This window comes from Mastigoproctus giganteus, chromosome 2 (genome assembly GCF_048544385.1).
Source record: "Mastigoproctus giganteus isolate SK-2022 chromosome 2, ASM4854438v1, whole genome shotgun sequence".
Taxonomy (NCBI): Eukaryota; Metazoa; Arthropoda; class Arachnida; order Uropygi; family Thelyphonidae; genus Mastigoproctus; species Mastigoproctus giganteus.
The window spans coordinates 72,240,276-72,265,808 of record NC_143576.1 but is presented as its reverse complement, the minus strand read 5'-3'; the positions used below and the strand labels follow the sequence as shown (position 1 = coordinate 72,265,808).

The 25,533-nt window shown below is 36.6% G+C and overlaps 1 protein-coding gene across 3 annotated transcripts in view; it reads left to right on the top strand.

Annotated features, from left to right (window-relative positions):
• Crag (DENN domain-containing protein Crag) overlaps window positions 1–25,533 on the top strand; it is an 878,555-nt gene that overhangs the window by 215,245 nt on the left and 637,777 nt on the right. For all 3 annotated transcript variants that reach the window (XM_090389072.1, XM_090389068.1, XM_090389077.1), the window contains one exon: window positions 2,256–2,400. In XM_090389072.1, coding sequence (XP_090245198.1) covers window positions 2,256–2,400 — 145 coding nt within the window. The remainder of the gene's footprint in view (window positions 1–2,255; window positions 2,401–25,533) is intronic.

Below are 25,533 nucleotides of genomic sequence, written 5' to 3'. Positions count from 1 at the left end.
AGCAACATGTTGTGGTTTTATGCATTTTTGCTACCACTGATGTCTGCTATACTATTCTTATTTTTTATTTTCACTTATTTTTACTCTTATTTCTGCGGCCTAATTTTAGATTCCTTTGGATTTAATTAGAATTATATATATATATATATATATATCTGATAATTAAAATAAATATGATATTTAAATAAAATCATCAGCCAGTAGTACGGCAATAATGCAGAGTGAAATGAAACGCAAAATAATATAAATAAACAAACAGGGAAGGGAAAGTAGAGATAATAGGACAAAAAGGTAGTCGATAATCCCCTATATAATTTAGTCAATTAAGTCATTAAACCCAATTAATAAAAAACGATATAAATTTAAATAATGCCAATTATAAATAATTTAGCGGTACCGCCCTTGAAGGTACCAGTTCCAAAAGACGTGAAATATCACCAAAAAAGGGTTAAAGAAACTACCAAAAAACTAAAATATCAAAATAATAGACTGACCATCATGCCCCATATCGACAGAGGACCACGAGGCCAATAATGGTCATGGAATCGCTGCATTTCAATCGTCATACAAATCATCGCAAAGGCAGAAATATCGAAGAACCAAACCACCCCTCCATTCTCCGATAGATCAACCAATGCAGAGGATTTGCATGGCGGTGATCCTTATGCAGCGAAAAATAATCTATAGAACAGACAGCACTCTTGATCAGAACCACACCACTGACATAATGCAAGCTTAACCAGCTTATATAATAGAGAGGAAAAGAATAGATGGCGGCACAGGTGCTGCTTATTTAGCATATCAACCCACTACTACCACTAATTTATATTATGTGAGGTAAAAGTTAGGTAAAAGTAATAAAAATAAATAAATATGGCTATGTAGCTATCATTAGAGGCAGCAAATGCACATCCTCCACATGATGCCTAATTATATCTGATAATTAAAATAAATATGATATTTAAATAAAATCATCAGCCAGTAGTACGGCAATAATGCAGAGCGAAATGAAACGCAAAATAATATAAATAAACAAACAGGGAAGGGAAAGTAGAGATAATAGGACAAAAAGGTAGTCGATAATCCCCTATATAATTTAGTCAATTAAGTCATTAAACCCAATTAATAAAAAACGATATAAATTTAAATAATGCCAATTATAAATAATTTAGCGGTACCGCCCTTGAAGGTACCAGTTCCAAAAGACGTGAAATATCACCAAAAAAGGGTTAAAGAAACTACCAAAAAACTAAAATATCAAAATAATAGACTGACCATCATGCCCCATATCGACAGAGGACCACGAGGCCAATAATGGTCATGGAATCGCTGCATTTCAATCGTCATACAAATCATTGCAAAGGCAGAAATATCGAAGAACCAAACCACCCCTCCATTCTCCGATAGATCAACCAATGCAGAGGATTTGCATGGCGGTGGTCCTTATGCAGCGAAAAATAATCTATAGAACAGACAGCACTCTTGATCAGAGCCACACCACTGACATAATGCAAGCTTAACCAGCTTATATAATAGAGAGGAAAAGAATAGATGGCGGCACAGGTGCTGCTTATTTAGCATATCAACCCACTACTACCACTAATTTATATTATGTGAGGTAAAAGTTAGGTAAAAGTAATAAAAATAAATAAATATGGCTATGTATATATATATATATATATATATATATATATACACACACACGTATATGTATATATGTATTTCTTTTGAAATACATATATACATATACTTGAGTATAGAGATTATTAAGGGATGTAATTCTACATTTTACTTCATGTATCAGTTGTGTAAAATTGAAGATCCAAGAGTGTTGTCCTGTAGTACAATAGAAGATGACTAAAGCTTATTCAGAGGCAGAACAACTTTCAAGGACCCTCATTGCAGATTCCAATGACATCTCTAGCAATGTTCAAGAAACTCGACCGGCTGAACGTGATATCGAGGAAAGTCCTGGCTGCCTGCCACTGCATTATTGTGAAAACATTATAATATTGGAAATGCCATTGGATTGAGGCAGTTATGGCACTGGGTCCAGTTTGGATGAAAAGTCTGTTCAGTGTCTCGCCATTATTTTTAGTCTATTGAATTGTGATTCGTTAAAGCAAGGGTTTACTATATATCTGAAATACACAGCTCTTCTTAAAATATAGTTAGTTTTACCATAAAGTGAAATATTTTGTGTTGCTTTTATTTTTATTATTGTCTTTTTAATTCTGTTTGTTTTCTTTAATCAGTGGGGCATCTTTCATTCAACTATTAAGAAATCTAGGGCCTGACAATTGCCTGAAAATATTGTTATATGCTTTAACAGAGCAAAAAATCCTTTTTCATTCATTACGTCCAGATGTACTAACAAGTGTTGCAGAAGCCGCAGTTACAGTAAGTAATTTGTTACATTTATTAATTTAAACTTTTCATTAAACCTTTTGTTCTTTAGGTATCAAAGTTTTATTGTATCATTTAGATACTGAAGTTGTAAAAGAAAATCAGTATAACTCTTGAAAAGTTAACGTTTATATATTTCATTTATTATTCTTTAAGTTTAATTCTTCAAGAAGGCATTGGTAGAAATTCCTGGATGCAGTTTATTTACCACAGGTTTCAGGTTACTGTCCACAGAACTTGATTAATAATCAAGTAAAGAAACTAGATACTATTTTAAATCAGGTTTTAAGATAGTTGAGAAATGGCATTCACACTGCAGGGAGTTTGAATGGATTCATATTCAGTCAGAGTAAATAATAGTTTTTGTATATGTTTCTGTTAACCTTATCCAGTTTTCCTAAGTTATTTTCATTAGTACATATTATTTTTTGCTTCTACCCTGTTTGCAATGAACTGGAGTAAGGAAACAAAACCTCACATATGTGCTTACTTAAACTAATTAATCTAATTTAGGTTATAATGAAATTTAATTGCCTTCTCTATTTGGACACCTTTGCTTTGGCTAAACCAAATTAAATATGCTTGAATTATCTACCTTAATAGATAGAATTTAACATTTTCGCTCTCTGGTGAATGATTCAGAGCAGCAATCAATCACAAACTGAGCAGATTTAAATACAGGCAGTTCCCACTTTACGAGTTTTTTTTTTTTCCTCCCTGTATCAAGTATCAGCAAAATTGAGAATATGAACATTAATTTCAAAAAATTAACGTTAAACATTCATAAATACCGCATTTCAAACCACGCGCGTAGCTATACAATACAGTGTACCCCGCTTTACGATTTAATCTGTTCCGTCATATCGTGAAAATATTGTAATGTTGAACCCAATAACACATTGTTTTTTGGAAATTCGTTCCACAATGTCATAAGTTGAAATTTTCACTATATAACTGACTAAAAGGTAATTTTTATAATGTAAATTGTATTAGTTACCAGTTCAAATCATTAAAATGTACTACACTTTCATTGTTATCATTTGTTTTGTTATAAGAATCAATTTTGAGTGCCTTTGTGATATTTTTCTAAAGCACATTTGTTGGAGGTTATGGCCATAAAACAATAAAAACAATTTGCACTTTCCGGTTTATTGGGCTTTTCTGTTAGTGCAAGCAGTTATAAACTGGTAGTAAACTTGATGTTATTGCATTTGCAAAAATACCGATAGCTGGAATTGTGTGGTTTTTTACGTTATTATGGTGAAATGTGTTTCCCCTTTACTAATCGTCAATTGTTTAAAAAAGATAAAATAAATTTCAGAATCTTCTCTTTATTCCTTTTTTTTTTTAAGCTTCGTAAATTTGTTACTCCGTGCAAATTCTGTTAGTTGCAATTTGTGCACTCCCTTAAAAAAAATGGTTATGCATGCTATTGAAATTTAAAAAGAAAAGAGATTACCTTAGAAACAAATGCCTCTTAAAGCATTTCTGAAGACTCCTCCTTGTGCAACAAGCCAGTGTGTGCCTAGCCAATAATGAGTGATCAATGAGTGTGCATTTATTCGATGATGGCGCCTCCTTAGCCAGGTGGGAAGGAGCAGCAATGCATAGCGCACGCTTCTTGACTGGACCGGGGTTCGAGCCCGTCACCACCAAATACCGAGGATGTGGAAAGGTCAGGGAATGACCACCGCATATCCCGGAGCAATATGGCCTTAGTTGCTAATGCTCCTAAAAAAAAAAAAAAAAAAAAATATTCGATGATGATGATGAAGAATAAACATACTTTAACATTTGTAAGTCATAAATAATTTCTTTATTATTATAATTTACTTGATTTTACAGGCTACATTTTCCTTTCTTTGGATAAATCAATCATTGTTTAAACATAAACTAATTAGCTAACTAATTTCATTGTTGATAATGTAACCCCTATTTTTAACATTGTCTATTGGAAATAAATTCCCACTAATAGTTTTCACTTTACGAGCACGCACTAGGAACGAATTAACTCCTAAAGTCGGGAACTACCTGTAATTAATTTTGAAATTTTTTAAATGGAATTACTTATTAATCTACCAATTTTTTTGCATTAATAGTGTAATAAGAAAATGAGGAAAGGAAGAATAGCAGAAACAGGTTAAAGGAAGACCAACTACAAAAAATATAGTAAGGCAAACATCCCTTGCCACAGTGCATTACCAATTGCACATTGCCATATAAGGAAATTAAGAATACATTAGCAGAATGACCAGACCAAGTAAGAAACAAATACAATTAAAACCAGTATTTACTATAGCAATAAAAGGGAAGTGGGGGGGGGGTAAATTAAGAATAAGTGTGTTGGTTGTAGAGAGAATACATCCCTAAAATAGTTAATTTATAAATTAATAGCCAGTTGAAACAAATATAGCAGGGCTTCCCTTCTCTTTTGTTGCTGTAGTAAATACCGGTGTTTTTTTATTCTATTTGCTTCTTACTTGATTTTGAGACCTTCTGCTGGCATAATTTGAACACCCCCCCCTCCCCCTTGCACTTCTGCTTTTAATGCTCTTTTTCTTCTGGTCACATGGACAAGCCTAGGAAGGAGAATGCACGTTTTAATGGCTATAGCATTTCCATTTAAATGCTTTCCCACTTATATCACGTTTTGAGTTCCAAGAAGGAATAAATTTGGATATAACCTTCCTTCCTTCCTTCTATAGATTTTTGGTGCTGGGAGAGGTATGATAACTGCTGATTAACAATTCTAGGAATCAATCAGCATCTTTGTTTATTTCACAGAAATCATTCCAGTTCAGGTGTTTCATATTTCATTTTATATTTAACTTGAACCTTTGAAGATAGATAGGCTTCCCTTTGCAACTCTGTGTCTAGCTATTCTTTGTTGCATTTTTCTCAGATTTTTTTTAAAATTTAACATTATTAAATTTTAAAAAGCTGTCCATTATATTTCCTTGCTTGTCAAGTAATTAGTGACTTTAGTGCCTTCCTGTGTTCAATATGGCATCAATAAATTTTGTTAATGACTGCATTACTGTTATGCTAATACAGTCGGTCCTCGTATAACACGTGTTTGCATTACACGAATTCGATCATACACGATTTATAAATAGGGGAACGTTATCTTATATAACACGAACCGAATTCGCTTATACACGATTCGCCTTTGTGTTTACAAGAAATGGCAGTCGAATGCGGAATCACCCCAACTGAAAGCAACACGATAGGAACGAAGAAGATTCTTAAAATGTATTTATGTGTTTTATATCAGTGAAAGGGAAACACATTTCACCATAATAACGTAAAAACCAACACAATTCCAGCTATCGATATAATCGCAAATGCAATTAGATGGAGTTTACTACCAGTTTATAACAGATTCCACTAGCAGAAACGCAACTGGAAATTGTTTTTATTGTTTTATGGTAGTAACCCCCAGAAATGTGCTTTAATAAAATGTGAGGTGTTAATAGTGTATCTCGGCCTTTACGGTGTTGTTTATTCAGTTGCTACACGCGCGCAGCTTTGTTTCTGTGTATCAAGTGTGCCACCTCGTTTGTAATTGCTTTATTCCCTGAAAATTTGTAAAATATTTAAAAGGTGTGAAAAGGAAGCGTCCTGGTTAAGACACTGCAGATTCAGAGAGAAAAAAAAAAGAAGCAATATCGATAAACAGAGGCGGACTGGGTCAAAAATTCTTACCCGGGAAAATTTGTAGTGGCGTCATACTACGGTTTATGGCCAAAATCACACCAGCCTCCGGCCCACCGTGGTTTCCCCCGTAAGGCTTATGGCCAGTCCGCTTCTGTCGATAGAGAAAAAATATGAAATTGTGAAACGCTTTGAGCGAAATGAAAGACCATGTGATATTGCACGTACTACAGACCTAAATGAGGCAACGCGGAGAATTACAAAGAATGCAGAGAAAATAAATACAGCTTTCATAGTGGGAACAACTCGAAGTGTAATTAAAATCCATTAGATTAAGACACAAAGAATTGGAAGAGATGGAACGGCTGTGATCTGTTTGGATAGAAAATCAAACAAAAAGCAAGTTTGCTTACGATAGAAGCAAAAGCATTAGCAATATTTTATTACGACTTATGTATTATAATTTATACTTACGTATTATAAAATATGTAAGTATTTTATTACGACTTTTATTTAATATAATAATTTTTTACGAATAAAATACGTATTTTATCCCTAAAAAATACTTTTTTAGTATTAAAAAATACTAAAAATACTTTATTATAATATAATATTATTTTTATTACGTATTTTAATCGTTATAAAATACGTAAGTATTTTATAACGATTAAAATTACCCGATTATTTATTGTGTTTGGTAATGTTTTGGTTCCAAATGTGTGTTCAATCTTGGGTGGTCGGCACCTAACCCTACTTTTCCCATAGAGCCTGTTGTTTATGTTGCACAATTTTGCATTGCACGAGAGTTTCTAGGAACGCAACTATCGTGCTATACGAGGACAGACTGTACTGTAAATAAGTTTAGATTAATAAAAGCATTTTAAAAATTTTCATCCTTTTTAAGCAGGAAAGGGTTGACAGTGAAAAGAAAAAAAAAAAAAAAAAAAACACGTGTAATTCATTAAGTGGTTAGGAATCATCTATAAGTGCATACCAAGCTGTACAAATTTGCTCCCCAAAGCTTTGCAGAGTTTTTAAGTCTTGAGTTTATCCACATGGCTTTCAGCATATAATTCCTCCTGTCGGTTGGAATACATGCCACAGATTCTGCAAATGATAAAATCATGAATTACCTGGAAATTGCCATAGTCTATTTCTCTGAGTCATGATACCCTGGAGACACAGGCATTCTGACCTAACTCGTGGCATTTCTTCAGCATGCTCCTATATTTGTCTAATAAATCATCAGATTGTGTGTGTGTGTGCACGCGCACTTAATATCATTAGTCCCCACATGAATAATAATGTTCTCCCCCCCCCTAAAATCTGAAAATCTGTTGGTGACATCATTAATTCCCAGCAGACATACCCTGGTTCCAGTCAACCTATCCTTATTACAAAAAAATATTTCCCATTTCCCTGACAATGGGTGTCCTAATAGAACTAAGTCCTGAACCAGAGCATTTTGAACTTGGTTATTCTGCTCTGGGGCCTAAATTGGGAGTGTATCACTTGGTAGGTTACTGGAGTCTTGAGTTGCTGACAAGATCCCAGTTACATTATTCTCAAGGGCAAGCACCCATTTTTTCAGTGATTCACTTTTCTTGCAGTGCACCAAATTTTATCTTTGGATCGGTACACTTCATAAAATGGTGACATAGAAAAGAATTGCCAAGTGAGCTATCATTATCCACTAGGGCATCCTTGGAATACATGCCACAGATTCTGCAAACGATAAAATCATGAATTACCCGGAAATTGCCATAGACTATTTCTCTGAGTCATGATACCCTCTGACAAAGTATTCAAGGTGGACCTTGTCACAAACATTGTTAAAATTTTCTAAATATCACAGAAAGTAACTTTAAAAAAATATATATTTACAATATTATAAAAATTAAATTTACAAATTATTAAAGGTAAAAAAAAAAAAAACAACAAACACCTTATATCACGCACTCGTTTTTTTCAGTGATTCAACTTTTTCTAGCAATGCACCAAATTTTTACTTTAGATCAGTACACTATGTACAACGGTGACATAGAAAAGAATCATCAGGTGAGCTATGATTATCCACTAGGTTGACCTTGGAATACATGCCATAGGTTCTGCAAATGATAAAATCATAATTCACCCAGAAATCTCCAGCGGCTATTTCACTATGAATCATGACAAAGTGTTCAAGGTGGACCTTGTCACAACCTTTGTTAAAATTTACCAAATATCACAGAAAGTAACTTTAAAAAAAAATATATATATATACAGCGAATGCCGGTTATAATGATGATGTTTGGAAATTAAACTTTGATTCTAATAAGCGAAAATCGACAAGCATTATCCAGAGGCTATAAAAATAAAGATATAAAGCACAGATCTGCACTTTATTACCAAAGGTTTATTACCAATTAAATGATACATGAAAATCAGAAGAACATTATCTATAGGTTAGCAAAATAAAAATAAATTTATACTTAGGTACGTAGCTTAATTAGTAAATTTTTTTTTTTTTTAGATAAACCCCAAACACGAGAGGTATTAGATCCTATAGTACTTAGTACCATGCTTGGGTTGGAGATTGAGAAGATGAAAGAAGATATTTGTTGACATTGGACTTGAACTTCTGTAGACTGTAATTTTCAGGAAATACATCTTAAGGAAGGTTGTTCCAGAAAACGGCAGTTCACTGAATAAACAAGGAAGATGAAAAATTGGTTCTGTGAGTTTGAAGTTGGACAGTAAATGGATGTTGACTGGCGGTGGCAGTTGTTCAGACTGTTTTGAAAGAGAAAGCAGGAATTATAGAAGCCAATTCAGAAGAACAGTGCTCATAGTATCTGTAGAAAAGGCATGCAGCAGAAACAGTATATCTATGGGACAGCGAGTGGAGAGACTCTGTTAGAGATGAATCAATAATTAACCTAACTGCCCTCTTCTGAACAGAATCAAGAAGCCTGAGAAAGGTTTTGGGGGCACCACCCCAGATGTGGGAACAATATTCCATGGTAGGACAGATTTGCGATTTGTACAGAGTGAACAGCTGTTTTGAAAAAAAGTAACACCGAGAGCAAAAGAGAAAACCAAGTTTTTTTTTAAATGCAGAGGAAGCAATATTTGTAATGTGCTTGTGCTAAGAGAGATTAGAAGTCAGGATAATTCCCAAAGAGATATATCATTTTGCCTAGAAATCGGAGTGTCAGCAAAGATAAGCATAGGAGCAGAAGAATCTTTTTTGCGAGTTATAAGACAAGACCGAGTTTTAAGAGGAGAAGGTATTTTTAAGGTTTTAAATGAGTACATGCAGAAGATGAATTTTTTGTAGGAACATGCACAGATGGTGCTTCTAGAGTGACTAGGGCTGCAAAAAGGTTTTATTTCCTTGAGGGGGGAAAAAATACTAACCACACCTTGCTCTGTACACTGAGAAGTGATGGTTGCAAAAACTATTGATGAAGAGACCTAACGATAGTTTTAGTCAAGGCTGCAGATGGCAAACTTCATTAAAATCAGGCCTCTTAAATCGCACTTCTTTGCTCATATATGCAAAGCAATGGGTACAAAATACAAGTCTTCTTCTCTATATTGAGGTATGCTGGTTATGAAGGGGACAAGTGTTTATGAACTAAAGGATGCAGTGTTGGAGTTATTTGAGTGTGAAAATAAAACTGATCTTCTAAGTCTACTTAAAAATTATCTATGGTGCATAAAATTAGCTTTTCTGTTTGATATGTTTGAAATTCTGTACTAAATTCCAGGATTCAAGAAAAGAGTGACAGCAATTTCACTACAACAGACAAAATATCAGTGCTGAGAGACAAATTAATAATTTAGTCCAGAAAGTTGAATAGGACAATTATGAAATGTTATCAGAAACTTCTGATTGTTATTTGAAGAAATATATAACAGATTTGAGTTGTAAATACTTGACATTACAGAAAGACAAATTTGAAAAGTAGTTTCCAGATTTGAACACACATGCATATGATAGGATAAGAAATCCTTTGGTTTCTTCAGATGTTAGGGGACTTTCCCTGGCTGAAGAGGAATTTACAAAGCTAAAAAATAACTGAAGCTTGAGGTTAAAATACGAAGAATATGATCTGGACAGCTCTTGGGTTTGATTGCAAGAAGATTTTGGGAAAACAAACTCTAATAGTTTTATTGCAGTTTTCGACTTCCTGTTCTTATGAAGTGTTCTTTTCGTGGGATAAGTAGGTTATCCCAGTAATTACGTTGGCCTACTTAACCTTTGCATTTCCAACAGCTATATTTATAATGGTAGCAATATTTTCATACAGCATACCGGCATAGCTATGGGGGCGAGTAGCTCGTGTCTCATTGCCAATCTATATCTACACCATTTTGAAAACAACTTCGATAAAGATATCAATATGTTCAGATATATAGATGACTTAATTACGTTCAACTATACTAACTTTCATACAGAAGCAGTTAAACACTACCCGCAGGATTTGGTTCTAGAGGTCACTAACAAGAGTAACTCTTGTAAAGCTGCATATCTGGATATAGACATTCATATTAAGAATAATAACCTAACTACCAAGGTGTTTGACAAACGCAAAGAATTCAATTTCAAAACTATAGACCTAACCAGTTGGGGTACAAATATCTCAATACGTATCCTTAAAAACATAATAGTGACACAAGGTATCAGAAGATTATATATCTGTAATAATAAAAGTGATGTTATAGACGCACTGATTGATCTTAAGCATAATTTATTAGATAACGGTTTCCCACATAATTTCATTATGAAACATATGAGTACTGCCTTGTCCATAGCCCTAAAAATATACCACGATGATCTAAACCAGTTGGATACCATGGAAGCTATTAGGCATACCATATATTGAATTATGCGTATGGGGTATAGTTTCTCTGTTTTAAAGGAATTATTATCTGGTATAGTTTCTCTGTTTTAAAGGAATTATTATCGGTTTTATACATCGGTATCTATGGAGTGAGTTGTTTACTAATTAGCCTTTGTATATACATGTACATACTAGGTACTGCTGCATAAACACGCTATATATAGCTTACGCCTTAGAAAAGTGGTACCTATATGTGTTTTTACAGTAGGAATTAATTTGTTTATATTTTACTAAGATTTCTCTTCGACATCTGAGAATTATTGGTTTTGTTTTCTCTACTATAGAGGGCGCTATTATACTTTTGGTTCATCCCAAACTTGGCTATTATTGGACAAATCTTAGGTGGCGCAGTATACGTGGCAGTTATAAACGTCTAGTGCGTTAGCTGCAGGCGTTTAGTTTTTTTCCTGCCTTGGGCCACGGTAATGTATGTAATGTAGATTCTTTGACGGGAACATACTGGTTCTACGGTATTCCGTCCTTTGTTGTTTAACAGCATTCCCTCCTTTGTTTTTTAACGCTTTACATAAAGTTCGCCACTACTTGATATTTTGAAGTTAGATTTATAATAAATTATCTTAGGAATTAGCCATTCCGTTTTTTTCTGTTTCTTTTCGCATTCTATTGATATATTTTACCGGCTCTTACTACTTAACCAGGATCCCTACTATTAGGGTCGGGAAGTTACACTCCCGGTTATATCCGATGTAATATCGATAAATTGCTTTTCCTTTACTGTTTCACTTTTAGCTATCCTCTTGCCTTATTTTTTTCATATCTCACGAACTATTAGAGTAATTCGAGGGGGAGTGAGGTACTATTGCTTTAACTACACTGCTTTCCGTTCGCCTTTAGTTAGCTAATTTAGCCATTTTTAGTGACAAATGGGCCTGGAGTACTGGGGTCCATAGTTTAACAGATATTTATTTAAAGTATACCCAGTATAAAATAAAATAAAATAAAATATTTCCAGAAGCTTTCGGAACTCGTGTCCCTTTCTCAACTGATAAAATTTTTTTTTTAAATACGCTACAAGCAAAGTGTGGCACGTTACTCATTCGTCATTGTTGTAGCACGGACGTGTGCTGCCTTGCGCCAGTGATCATCCATCAATAAAACGGTTGTCTCCAGGATTGGATGTATACGCATGCCTTTCTGGCGATTTAATGCCTTAGGGTTGTTCATTATGTTTAGTGACTCTAGCCATAGGCGGTGGCGAAAGTGTCGCGCGTGGTCCACTATCTCAAAGTCGCGCTTGGGGTCAAGATCGTGGTTGGTAGCCCAAAAATGTTCTGCAAGCGCGGACTGGTCAGTTTCGGCAAGCCGGATTGCTCTGTCGTGTTCCGTGAGGCGATCCTGGAGACGTCTCGATGTCTCACCCACGTAGCAACTGTTACAGGCCCTACAGGTGATACGGTACACTACATTGCTGCGTAAGACAGGTGTGACAGGGGTCTTCACACTGGAGACAAGTGAACGTAGGTTCCTACCTGGTAATTGTACACATTTTATGTTGTAACTTCTCAGGATCTTCGAGATACGTCCTGACACTCCTGGATAGTACGGAATGTAGGCGGATGATATGCCGACTTGCTTCGGAGGTCTTGGGTTGGAAGTAAGTTCTTGTGCCTGTAACAAGCATCTGTTTAGTACATGGGATGGATAACCGCATCTGGTTAAGTCCGCCTTCACACGGGAGATCTCGTTACGTCTAATTGTGTCGGTGCTGGAATGGCTCCAGGCCCTGGAGAACAGGGTGCGGGCAGTGCTATTGAGATGGCTTGGAGCGTGGCCGGACCCGTAGTTGGTGAATTGACCGCACCACATGGGTTTGCGGTATACTGAGGTCTCTAGATGTGGGCCTACGCGATGCACTAGCACGTCCAGAAACGGGAGCGAACCGTCCACCTCTGATTCTACGGTAAACTTGATGAAATTGGATAGAGAGTTGAGGTATTCTAGTAGTACCGTTTCAGAACCACGTGGTATTATGGTAAAAATATCGTCGACATATCTACACCACGTTGTAATAGGTGTAGGTGGGTTCTGGTGTATCTGTTTCTCCAGATCTTCCATGGCGATGTTAGCTACTACGGAACTGACAGGGGCACCCATAGCAGTGCCATGTACTTGTTTGTAGAGTGAGTCTTCAAAGGTGAAGATGCTGCTAGAGAGGCATAGGTTGAGGGCGGTACAGATGTCATCAGTGGATAGTGACGTCCTGGATTGGAGGCTTAAGTCGCTCTCAAGGAGCCTTCTGGCGCAGTGCACGGCCTGTTGGACGGGAATCGAGGTGAATAAAGAAACCACGTCAAATGATGCCATGACAGAGTTATCAGGGATTGAAATGTCCTTAATGGTGTTAATGAATTCACTGCTGTTTTTAACGGTGTGAGATGTATTACCTATAAGAGGCGAGAGGAGGCTCGCGATGTGTTTGGACAGTTCATACGTTGGGGCACTGCAGCAAGACACTATAGGTCTGAGAGGAATACCCGGTTTATGGATCTTTGGTAATCCGTAGAATTGTGGTAGTTGGCAGCCAGTAGCACGCAGAAGATGGTGAGTCGCGGTCGGGATCTTCTTATCTTTAAGCCATGCGTGGACAAGTTTATTAACATTTGCTTCCAGACGTTTCAAGACTTTAACGGGAGGATCAGGTAGAGGTTCATATACGTTAGGATCGAGTAATAGGGCCAAGGCTTTCTCTCGGTAGGCTGATCGGTCCAGCACAACAGTCCGGCGCCCTTTATCCGCAGGAAGTACAACGATGGAGTTGTCTTTTCTTATAGATGAAATTCGCCGTTATACCATCGAAACCTCCCATCACACAGCTCGCTATGGGCATAGAAGCCAGTATTACCAACCTTCCCGAAGAAACTGCCAACGAGATCCGATTCAAGACTGCCGCAGTCCTCCGCAACACTCGAAAAACGTGCTCAAACCTCAACCACCGCCAACGTGCCGCCCTGTCATCTATAAGAAAAGACAACTCCATCGTTGTACTTCCTGCGGATAAAGGGCGCCGGACTGTTGTGCTGGACCGATCAGCCTACCGAGAGAAAGCCTTGGCCCTATTACTCGATCCTAACGTATATGAACCTCTACCTGATCCTCCCGTTAAAGTCTTGAAACGTCTGGAAGCAAATGTTAATAAACTTGTCCACGCATGGCTTAAAGATAAGAAGATCCCGACCGCGACTCACCATCTTCTGCGTGCTACTGGCTGCCAACTACCACAATTCTACGGATTACCAAAGATCCATAAACCGGGTATTCCTCTCAGACCTATAGTGTCTTGCTGCAGTGCCCCAACGTATGAACTGTCCAAACACATCGCGAGCCTCCTCTCGCCTCTTATAGGTAATACATCTCACACCGTTAAAAACAGCAGTGAATTCATTAACACCATTAAGGACATTTCAATCCCTGATAACTCTGTCATGGCATCATTTGACGTGGTTTCTTTATTCACCTCGATTCCCGTCCAACAGGCCGTGCACTGCGCCAGAAGGCTCCTTGAGAGCGACTTAAGCCTCCAATCCAGGACGTCACTATCCACTGATGACATCTGTACCGCCCTCAACCTATGCCTCTCTAGCAGCATCTTCACCTTTGAAGACTCACTCTACAAACAAGTACATGGCACTGCTATGGGTGCCCCTGTCAGTTCCGTAGTAGCTAACATCGCCATGGAAGATCTGGAGAAACAGATACACCAGAACCCACCTACACCTATTACAACGTGGTGTAGATATGTCGACGATATTTTTACCATAATACCACGTGGTTCTGAAACGGTACTACTAGAATACCTCAACTCTCTATCCAATTTCATCAAGTTTACCGTAGAATCAGAGGTGGACGGTTCGCTCCCGTTTCTGGACGTGCTAGTGCATCGCGTAGGCCCACATCTAGAGACCTCAGTATACCGCAAACCCATGTGGTGCGGTCAATTCACCAACTACGGGTCCGGCCACGCTCCAAGCCATCTCAATAGCACTGCCCGCACCCTGTTCTCCAGGGCCTGGAGCCATTCCAGCACCGACACAATTAGACGTAACGAGATCTCCCGTGTGAAGGCGGACTTAACCAGATGCGGTTATCCATCCCATGTACTAAACAGATGCTTGTTACAGGCACAAGAACTTACTTCCAACCCAAGACCTCCGAAGCAAGTCGGCATATCATCCGCCTACATTCCGTACTATCCAAGAGTGTCAGGACGTATCTCGAAGATCCTGAGAAGTTACAACATAAAATGTGTACAATTACCAGGTAGGAACCTACGTTCACTTGTCTCCAGTGTGAAGACCCCTGTCACACCTGTCTTACGCAGCAATGTAGTGTACCGTATCACCTGTAGGGCCTGTAACAGTTGCTACGTGGGTGAGACATCGAGACGTCTCCAGGATCGCCTCACGGAACACGACAGAGCAATCCGGCTTGCCGAAACTGACCAGTCCGCGCTTGCAGAACATTTTTGGGCTACCAACCACGATCTTGACCCCAAGCGCGACTTTGAGATAGTGGACCACGCGCGACACTTTCGCCACCGCCTATGGCTAGAGTCACTAAACATAATGAACAACCCTAAGGCATTAAATCGCCAGAAAGGCATGCGTATACATCCAATCCTGGAGACAACCGTTTTATTGATGGATGATCACTGGCGCAAGGCAGCACACGTCCGTGCTACAACAATGACGAATGAGTAACGTGCCACACTTTGCTTGTAGCGTATTTAAAAAAAAAAAAAATTTTATCAGTTGAGAAAGGGACACGAGTTCCGAAAGCTTCTGGAAATATTTTATTTTATTTTATTTTATACTGGGTATACTTTAAATAAATATCTGTTAGCCATTTTTCTACAAATTGTTCAGCAAATATTAATAATTTCTCAGTTGTGCTTATAATGTTGCAGCGATCGGTCGGGCTAAATATCATCCAGCCTGTATTCTTACAAATTATGGTTAAACATACCCTTTTTGGACGGCTAGATTTATACTGATTTATAGACTTTACTATAACCTAATTTTAAATTAGATGAATTATCCATTATTATGGATATTTGGATTTGGCATACAGGCAGATGATAACAGAAACCGATGGCTGAGTCTATGATGGGTTGGTCATTTTGTTGGGGTTTAGCCCTCGACAAAGTCTCTTGCAAAATGGGTTCCCATGTAAGGCTTATTATGTTAATTAACCTAATATTTTATATTTTTCATGTATTTTTTCATGTATACTGGAGGTACGGTTGGCCAGTGGTTACATCGATTTTCAAACTATGGAGGTACTTACATTACACTGTAACTTATCTAATTTGGACATATATATATGAGTAATATGGAAAGAAAGTTAATAAATTGTAACAAACTGTAACTAATACTTATGGGCCAATGCACTTGCGAGAGCAGTTATGCATTACAAACATAATGTGCATAAAATATTTTGCATAATATTGAAGATAATTCAAGCGGACAATACCAAGATGGATTTAAAGAAATGCAAGGGATAAAAAAAATATATATATATATAGAGTCGAACTTCCCTATAACGAATTCGATAAATCCAGCGAAAAAATTCGTTATAGAGAAATTTCATTATACAGAGAATATATTTTTTATTAGAAATTGTTATCTAATTAGAAATGAAAACGAATCTACATTTATTTTTAATGTATTTTATTTCAAAAACATAATTATTTAAATCACGTTTACACAATTTTCGCTGCGGAGTATCACAAATTAAAAAAAATCTGTAATTTTCGTTTGCACAGTACAATTAAAAAATTGTCTGATTCTCAAAGAAAACCTCACATTTGTTTAGAGCATTAAAAACATTATCAGGAACATTTTGACAAAACTGTAGACCCATACGAACCGTTTTAAAAGCGTTAATCATTTCTTCACGAGTTGGCTTTTCTACGGGTTGTTCTGATGCATCTTCAGTGTCATCGTTAATTTCTTCGTGATCATGGTCATGTCTCACACTGTTCAGCAGTATTTCATCTTCATTTGGATGTTCTGCTGTGATCTACATAAACATAACTATCCAGTGTTATTTCATTTTTGATGTTTCTGGACGATTCTAAAGTCCAAAAGTTTTTCAGTTGGGAAAGGGGCAGTTCATCTTGTTCGTCCAGTTGTTGTTCGACTTCTGTATTCAGTGCAAATCTTGTCCAAACTTTTGCCAGTTCAGAGATGCAATCTCTAAGGTTAACTGTAACCTTTAAGTTTCTGTTTTCTGATAATGCATTGACAATCTTCATTATTATTCTCTTTCAATAATGAAATTCAAAATTTTTAATAATGCCTTGGTCCATTGTTTGATGGTAAAAACAACAACTTTGCACTTTTTAGTTTGGCAGAAATACTGGCAGGATGTGCTGGACAGTTGTTAGTTACAACACGATTTTCCTTTTTAATTTTTTTGTTATACATTTGTCTAGTTTTAATGTCCATTCTTCAAAAATATCACTTATCATCCATGCTTTTTAATTAGGTGTATTCATCTTCCAAAGACTTTGTGCCTCTAAAACATCATGGGTTTTTTGATATTCTGATGACTAAAAGTCTTAATTTTTCACTTCCTGTCATATTTGCTCCAACTAGCACAGTGATTCTTTCTTTGCTTTGTTTTTTGCCAAAACATCTATCATCCTTTAAAGCAAGTGTTCTGTTTGGTAAACATTTAAAGAATAAACCCATTTCGTCAGCATTAAAAACCTCCTTACGCTCATTCTTCCAAAATCTTCTTTAAGGTATTGTTCCTCCAAGTGTTGCAATCTTCTTCGCTTACATTAACACTTTCTCCACAATTCTGTGGTGCTTCTTAAATTTATCTAGCTACCCAGTGCTCACATTAAATTATGCATTTGCACAGTCCAAGGGACTGTGCAAATTTCAGAGCTTGTTGCTTAATTATTAGGCCCGATATTGGTATATTCTTTTCACGTATCATTTGCACCCATTTTAGAACAGCTTTATCAACATCTTCATATATACACGACTTAATCCTTTTCTTGTCTGCTCCACCTTCAATTTCATTTAAAATTGATTCTCGATTTTTTAAAATCGTAGATAAACTGCTTGCAGGTATGCCACATTTCTCCGCAACATCTTTTTTCTTAAAACCCTGGTCAGTATCATAACAATCTTTGCTTAATCATTAATACTTTAAACACTTTCTCTTCGACATTGTTTCCGCAATTGTAAAGGTTACTCAAATGCAGCTCTTGATGATACACACACTGCCAACTTTGCTGCGCTGGCTATATAGTGAATTGTTAGTACTGCCTACTCAATGACATTCGCTTGTGAATTCAACAGATCATGTGACCTTTCCTATCAATCACTTTGAAGAAATATGCGACTATGAATTTCTTTTATTCTGCTTTCATTCATATATATACAAAAGAAAATTTATGGTTAATGTATGCTGTATGTTACTTTTCAGAAAAAAAATAATAAATAAATACAAAAGCATATAGCCTATGTGATTGATGATGAACGAAATAAAAAAAAAAAAAAAAAATCATGAGAACCATCTATTGGGAGCCAGTTAGATGAGAACGGACATATCACATAATGATTGACAGGAAGGTCACGTGGTACAGTTGAGGTGAGAAGCAAATGTCACTCAGTAGATGTTACTAGAAACCAACCGACTATGGTAGCATTCTATGTATTGCCACTGCTGCATGCCAAGGTTTACCGCAGTGAATTTCGTTTTCCCCCGAGCCAACATCAATTTACAAATCTACCCTTTTTATTGTAAAGTTTACGACCACTTTTAAGAAAACCCATTTGGTTTAATCACTTTACCAAAAATGAAATAAAGACCCTCCTATGGGTGTCAATGGCCACAAGTGTTCACTAAAAGGATGATTATTTAATTTCAGATGCTAATGCGCAATTTCGGAAGGATACAGACAGTATATTTGAGTGGCTGTTTAGCAGTAAATGCTCGAAAATCTTCAAAAATGCTTTTACTAATTTTTTTAAAAATTTGTTATAGAGAGACTAACACTTCGCTATATGGTGTTAATTTTACATGTAATTTCTTTCAAGGTGCAATGTTTTGCGATAAAATTCGTAATATAGAGAAATTCGTTAAATAGAAGTTCGTAATAGGGAAGTTCCCCTGTATATGTGTGTGTGTATGTGTGTGTATATATATATATATATATATATACACACACACACACACACACACACACACACAGTTATTTGGGCAACCGGTTAATCGGGGAATCCGTTTATTTGGGACAAATCTTAAAAAACAGAACCCAATCGAGAAAATAGCCAGGGTTTACTTCTCTTAATTGGGACAAAATGCCATTTAATCAGGGCAGTAAACCGCAGCACTGTAGATTACCCTACGATTGTCTCCGACTGTACCACGTAGTTCGGTTGGATTTCTGGAGGTCACAACCATAAAACAATAAAAACAATTAGCAGTCATCTGTTTATTGGGCCTTTCTATTAGTGCAATCTATAATAAACGGATAGTAAACTTGATCTTATTGAATTTGTGATAATACTGACAGCTGGAATTCTGTGGGTTATTATGGTAAAATGTGTTTACACTTTCATGGAATCTTCAATCATATAAAAAAAATAATTTTCAGAATCTTCTCTTCATTCCTATTTTTAAAGCTTTGTAACTCGTTACTCCGTTCCTACTTTCGCGTATTGTGTTACTTGCAATTTGTTTGTGCCGTGTTTTTTGTTATTGATTATATATCAATAACAAAAAACAAGCTTATCGTTTTACTGTTTTAAATTTTAACCCCCCCACCCACAAATGTCAGAGAACAGAAATGGTAACTAGTTTAGTTTGTATGTACATATTACAGTATGTATTAATTATTCCGATTATCACATATATTCTTCCGAATTTCACGTATCATTTAATTTTTTAATTGGTAAGGTAATAAAGGGTAAATTTGTGTTTAATATATCTTTACTTTTAAAGCCTGTGGATAATATTCCTCCTATTTTTGCTAATTAGAATCGCTGTCGAATAGAATTAAAATTCAATTCACAAACGTGATCATAATGACCGGCACTTACTGCACATCGTATAGTGAATGGTACTATACTATGTTGAGTTCGTCGTAACATGATTTGATTGTACAGTGAACCAATTGTAAATGGGGGGAGGGCGTAGATTGTATTTTTAACTATTTACATGAAAATTTGGATAATTGGGGCAGCCGCTTTTTATTTATTTTTTTGGTTCTGTGCCCAGGCTCTCCACCCACCATAGAGCGCAAATGGGATGCCCAATACCAGATAAGCAATAAATGTACTTAGGAGTGGGATAATTGTATCTTCATTTCTTGATTTTATTATATTCTACCCAATTTTATGCTGCTAAATACTGCAGGTATTTAATTTTTCTTCCTTTTCATTGGAGGCTTGAAGTGGCGAAACCCATGTTTAGTCTCTAGAGCAAAGTTTCCGGCATCCCCCCCTCCCCCCATACTTCTCCTTCAACCCATGCATGGTACTAAGTAGTATAGGTTTTGATACCTTTTGTGTTTGGGGTTTTCATAAAAAAAAGTCTTTATCCCAATATTTTTTATCATATATTTTTTTATACATCTAACATTCAAAATATACACTACAAGCTAGTGGTATTAATTTCCACTTCTACTAATACACTCACAGCCAAGGGCCCTCTCTATTAGGTTGGGTACTTACACACCCAGCTTGCCTAGTATCCTTTAAATACTCTTTCTTCTCTTTACATCTTTCTACTTTCTGCTCTTCTTTCTTCCGTCTGTTGAACTATTAGTGAAATACGAGGGTGATTCGGACAATCTCACTTTTCTTATTCTCATTATCTTTGCCTCTACATTTTTAATATCTCTTCGCTCCCTTACCATGCATTACTTCCTTTTTCTATGCCGCTGCTTTGTTACTTTTTTAACATACTTTTAACTTACATACTTTCGACTTAATTTGTTAATCTAAACACACTGTGTTGGGGCTACCTTACTCATGTTTCTAGAGATCAATAAATTTTTTTATCAATTTTTTTTATCTTTATTTTTTTTATTTTAATAGTTTCTCCATCAACATGGGTTTGCATAGAAACAGTTTTTGGTACATGATCAGGTGTAGGCCCCCCCCCATGAAATACCTGATCTATGTACCAATTTTTTATTATTTTTTTTTAATTTTAATTTTTAATAATTATTTATTTTTATTTATCTTTATTACCATCCTCTCACTTTCAGTCATTTCCTTTTCAGCTTTTGTACATATGATTGGCCTGTTAATTCAGCTTTAATTCTACTTGATTGTTTTTTTTTTTTTTTTTTCCTTTTTAGGTTCTTAACATTCTTCCTCTCTTATTTTCTTCATTTAGGCTTGGCATTTTGTGGTTAATGACTTCTCCATCTATATTTTCTTCTATTTCGTTTTATTTTATGTAATACTTATATATATATATATTTTTGTATAGTTTAAGTACAATTAGTAAAATAGGTAAGATATATTTCATATAGGATAAGCTGGTAGCTACTTAACCCTATAATAGCTATAACTGGTCCACGAGGCCAAACCTAGTAAAGGATGATCATTAGTCAAAGTAAAAGTAAAACAATTAATAAACATAATAATAATATATATCAAGTCAGTTATAGGTAATAGGACACATTGAAAGGGACTTTATCGAGGGCTAACCCCTTCAATATGTCCCCTACAATTAACCCGGCTGTCAGTTTCTGATATCATCTGCCTGTTTAACACGGTCAAAAGGTAATTCATGCGATAAATGGATAAGTATAATTAAAGTTAGACAATAATTTTGTTGTTAACAGGCTGGATGACTTTAGCCCGACCGATAGCTAAGACAGCAAAAGCATATATTAAGGAAGAAGAGAAATAAATGAGAACCAATATCCTTCAATTAATATCATATTAATAAGTACAAAAGGAGCATAAGCTAAAAAAGGAGAACGGATTCAAGGTTTAAGAATAGCAATAGTACCTCAATCCCCCTCGAATTACTGTAATAGTTCATGAGGTAAGAAAAATAGAATATGATAGTAAAAGTTAAAAGTAAAGGGAAAGCTATAATGCAAATGTACGTCGGATTTTACCGGGAGCGTAACTTCCTGTCCCTTATAGAAAGAGATCCTGGTATATCATAAGTATAATGAAACAAAATATGATAGTATAATGTATTTTCTGGAAAAGTAGCTGACTGTAGAAAGGCTAATTCCTACATGCTTAAATCGTGGTAAAAAGTTACGTTAAGAAAAACAAACTAATTAGGCAAAATCAAACTTACCACGAAAATGAAATATAAGAAGAACACGCTGTAGTGCACGTGTTATTTTATATCCAATGTTAGCAGATGCCAGCGCCCTCGCAGTTCTGACATGTAATTTAGTTGAGAAAAAATTAAATAAAGTAAGCCTAATAGCAAAAAAGTGGCCCAATAGCATAATTCTGCATATGGCATAAAATTCAGTATTATATTAAGAGGTGAAAAAATAGTTAGATATAAGGTTCTCAGTAGAAAAAGATGGCTAAGGGGGAGGCCATGAATTAATTACTACCTCAGAAGCAAAATGCAGATCTCTATAATTCTTAATGTCATTAGTTTAATGTGTACAACAGTATCACCTTTTGTGCCCTTAAAAGATGATGTCAACGTCAACTTTTGCCCCTGGCAGACATAAAATATATCCTTTTTAAAAATATATTTCATGTCTCCCTGACAAAAAAGTCACCAACAATAATTAGTTCCTGTGGGACCAGCGCATTCTGCCTTGGAGAATGCAGGATGCACCGGAGTGAGCTCTGGCATTGAGTTAGGCGTAGAGAGCTTGATGGACCCCTCTTATTAATTTCCTCAAGGGCATCCACCCTACACCTCAAACTGTCATAAGCACCCATCAGAATGCTTAGTTGGCACCTAATTTTCTCACAGTCTCTGCACCTAGCACTCACAAAGACATCCTCCCCGGCTAGAGCATGCCATGTTCTAGACTGGTCTGCAAACACTTCATGCATTTTTTTCGACTGTGATATGTTGGAGAATCACCCCCTTCGGTTCTTCCCCGAGCCACACCACTCTGGCTAATCTGTCAGCATTGCTTTGCTGCTCTAGTCTGGGTCCTGATTCCATATAAATATAACTTAATGGACAATGAAATTTAATAAGATTAATTAATTTTACAGATTAATTGATAATACTATACTATACTAAGCTAACAGATTTCTAATACAGTGCTACATGTTTCGCTTTCTAGTTTTACATTAAACCTTACGCTGTCTAGTTCGGGATATAGGTTGTATCGTATAACAATGGCGGCAAGTTACTAATGGTAAATCTATGGATACTAAGTATTAACTTTCAGTATCGTTATGTAAATTCAAAATAAACTAAGGAGCTTGACTAGGACTATAAGCTATTTATAGAAAATAATTTAATTTAACAATTAAGTCAGTAAAACGGCTAAATATAATTAAAAACTTAGCGTTCACCGGAACTGCAAAATCTTGTCCAACCTGTGGAATGGATACCCTTACCGATACTAAATAATAACCTACAAAATCTCTATCTAAGTTCAAAATAAACTAAGTATCATAACTAGGAGTATAAAGCTACTTCTAGAAAATAAATTAATATGCCAATTTAAGTCAAAAGAAAGCCAAAAATTAAGAAAGATTTCTCTGTTAGCTGGAGCATTAGCATTAGTTGAGGCATATGATGCAAGAAGGCACACTTATACAGCATCTGATTCACTCTGGTGGCATTATGTCTTCCACCATACAAATGTTCCATTAAACCTCTATCAGGTAATGAACAACTAACTTCTGTTCCAGGAAAATTAATGGAGGCACTGGTTAAAGAAGCACTGCAGGATCATTTAGACAAGACTTCAGTTATAGCTCAGACACAGCATGGTTTTGTTAAGGGGAAGTCTTGCCTGACCAACTTGATTGGATACTATGATGCAGTCACAAAAGAACTGGATGCAGGGAATAACTTTGATATTATATACTTGGATCTTAGAAAGGCTTTTGATACTGTTGCACATGGAAGACTGCTACACAAATTGGAGCAGTGTGACATTGGAGGCAAATTGCTGCTATGGATAAAGGGATGGTTGAGTGGGAGAAGACAGAGAGTGGTAATCAATGGACACTGCTCATCGTGGACTGATGTTATTAGTGGAGTCCCTCAGGGCTCAGTGTTGGGTCCATTATTGTTTTCTGTATTTATAAATGATATTGATGATGGTATATCAAGCTTAATGTCCAAGTTTGCAGATGATACAAGGGTTGGCAGGGTTGTCAAGGACACTACTGACACTACACTGCTGCAACAGGATCTGGAAAGGTTGAGCAGATGGGCTGAGAGGTGGCAAATGAAGTTTAACATTGGCAAATGTAAAGTACTACACATGGGAAACAGCAACCCCAGAGCAACGTATCAACTCTGTGGTACTACACTGACAGTGGTAGAGAATGAAAGGGACTTGGGGGTGATTGTGCAGGCAGATATGAAGTTCTCTGAGCAGTGCAGACGGGCTGCAAGAGTAGCTCATGGAGTATTGTCAATGATATACAGGAATTTTTCCAGCAGGGATAAGGAGGTGATTATTCCATTGTACAAGGCAATGGTCAGGCCACACCTAGAGTACTGTATACAGGTCTGGAGGCCTCATTTCAAGAAGGATGTAGAGCTTCTGGAACGAGTACAGAGAAGGGCAACAAGATTAGTGAATGGAACAAAGGGGTGCTCTTACGAAGAAAGGCTTAAGTTTTGCAAATTACAGTGTCTGGAGACTAGGCACCAGCGAGGTGATCTGATAGAGGTGTATAAAGCCTTGAATGGTTTAAGCATGCTCAATGCTGATGGGATTCTTCCTCTAGCTCAGAAAAATCACCTGAGAGCGCATAAATTCAAATTGAGGAAAGACAGATGTAGGATAGACGTGCGGAAATTTGCCTTTAGCCAGCGGGTGGTTGGTTGGTGGAACAGACTGCCATCCCTTGTGGTGGAGGTTGATAGCCTAAATAAGTTTAAGGCTCAGCTGGACAGGTATTTTGAACGAACAGAGGGGTGAAGTGGAAGTGAGTTTTTTTTTTTTTTTTGGCTGATGCTGCATAAGCTTGCTTTCTTGCATCAAATGCCTCTACTAATGCTAATGCTAAAACTACCTAACAGACAGAAGTGTCTCGGTCCGTGCAAGGTTCCCAGGGTTGTCACATTGTGTGACTAAAGGTTGCCTACAGGGCTCAATCCTTGTCCCATTCTTCCCGACAATTGTTCTAGATGAATTTCTGCTTTCAGTTCCCACCCCTGGAGCAGGATTGCCATTCTGTGCTGGTGTGGGTCTAATGCTGTCTCCCCCCCCCCCCTTTCAATCAGCTGGGTGTCTCTGCTACTGCCTCCCTCTATTCTGCCTATTTATCCCACTCCCCTATGGGAAGAGATGGGACTAGGAAGTTCCATGTCTTTCCAATTTCACTTTTTCTTTCCTTTTTTTTTTTTTTTTTTTTACTGGGCTCTCCCTGCCTGTAGCCTTGGCCACCTCAGTGTTTGCCTT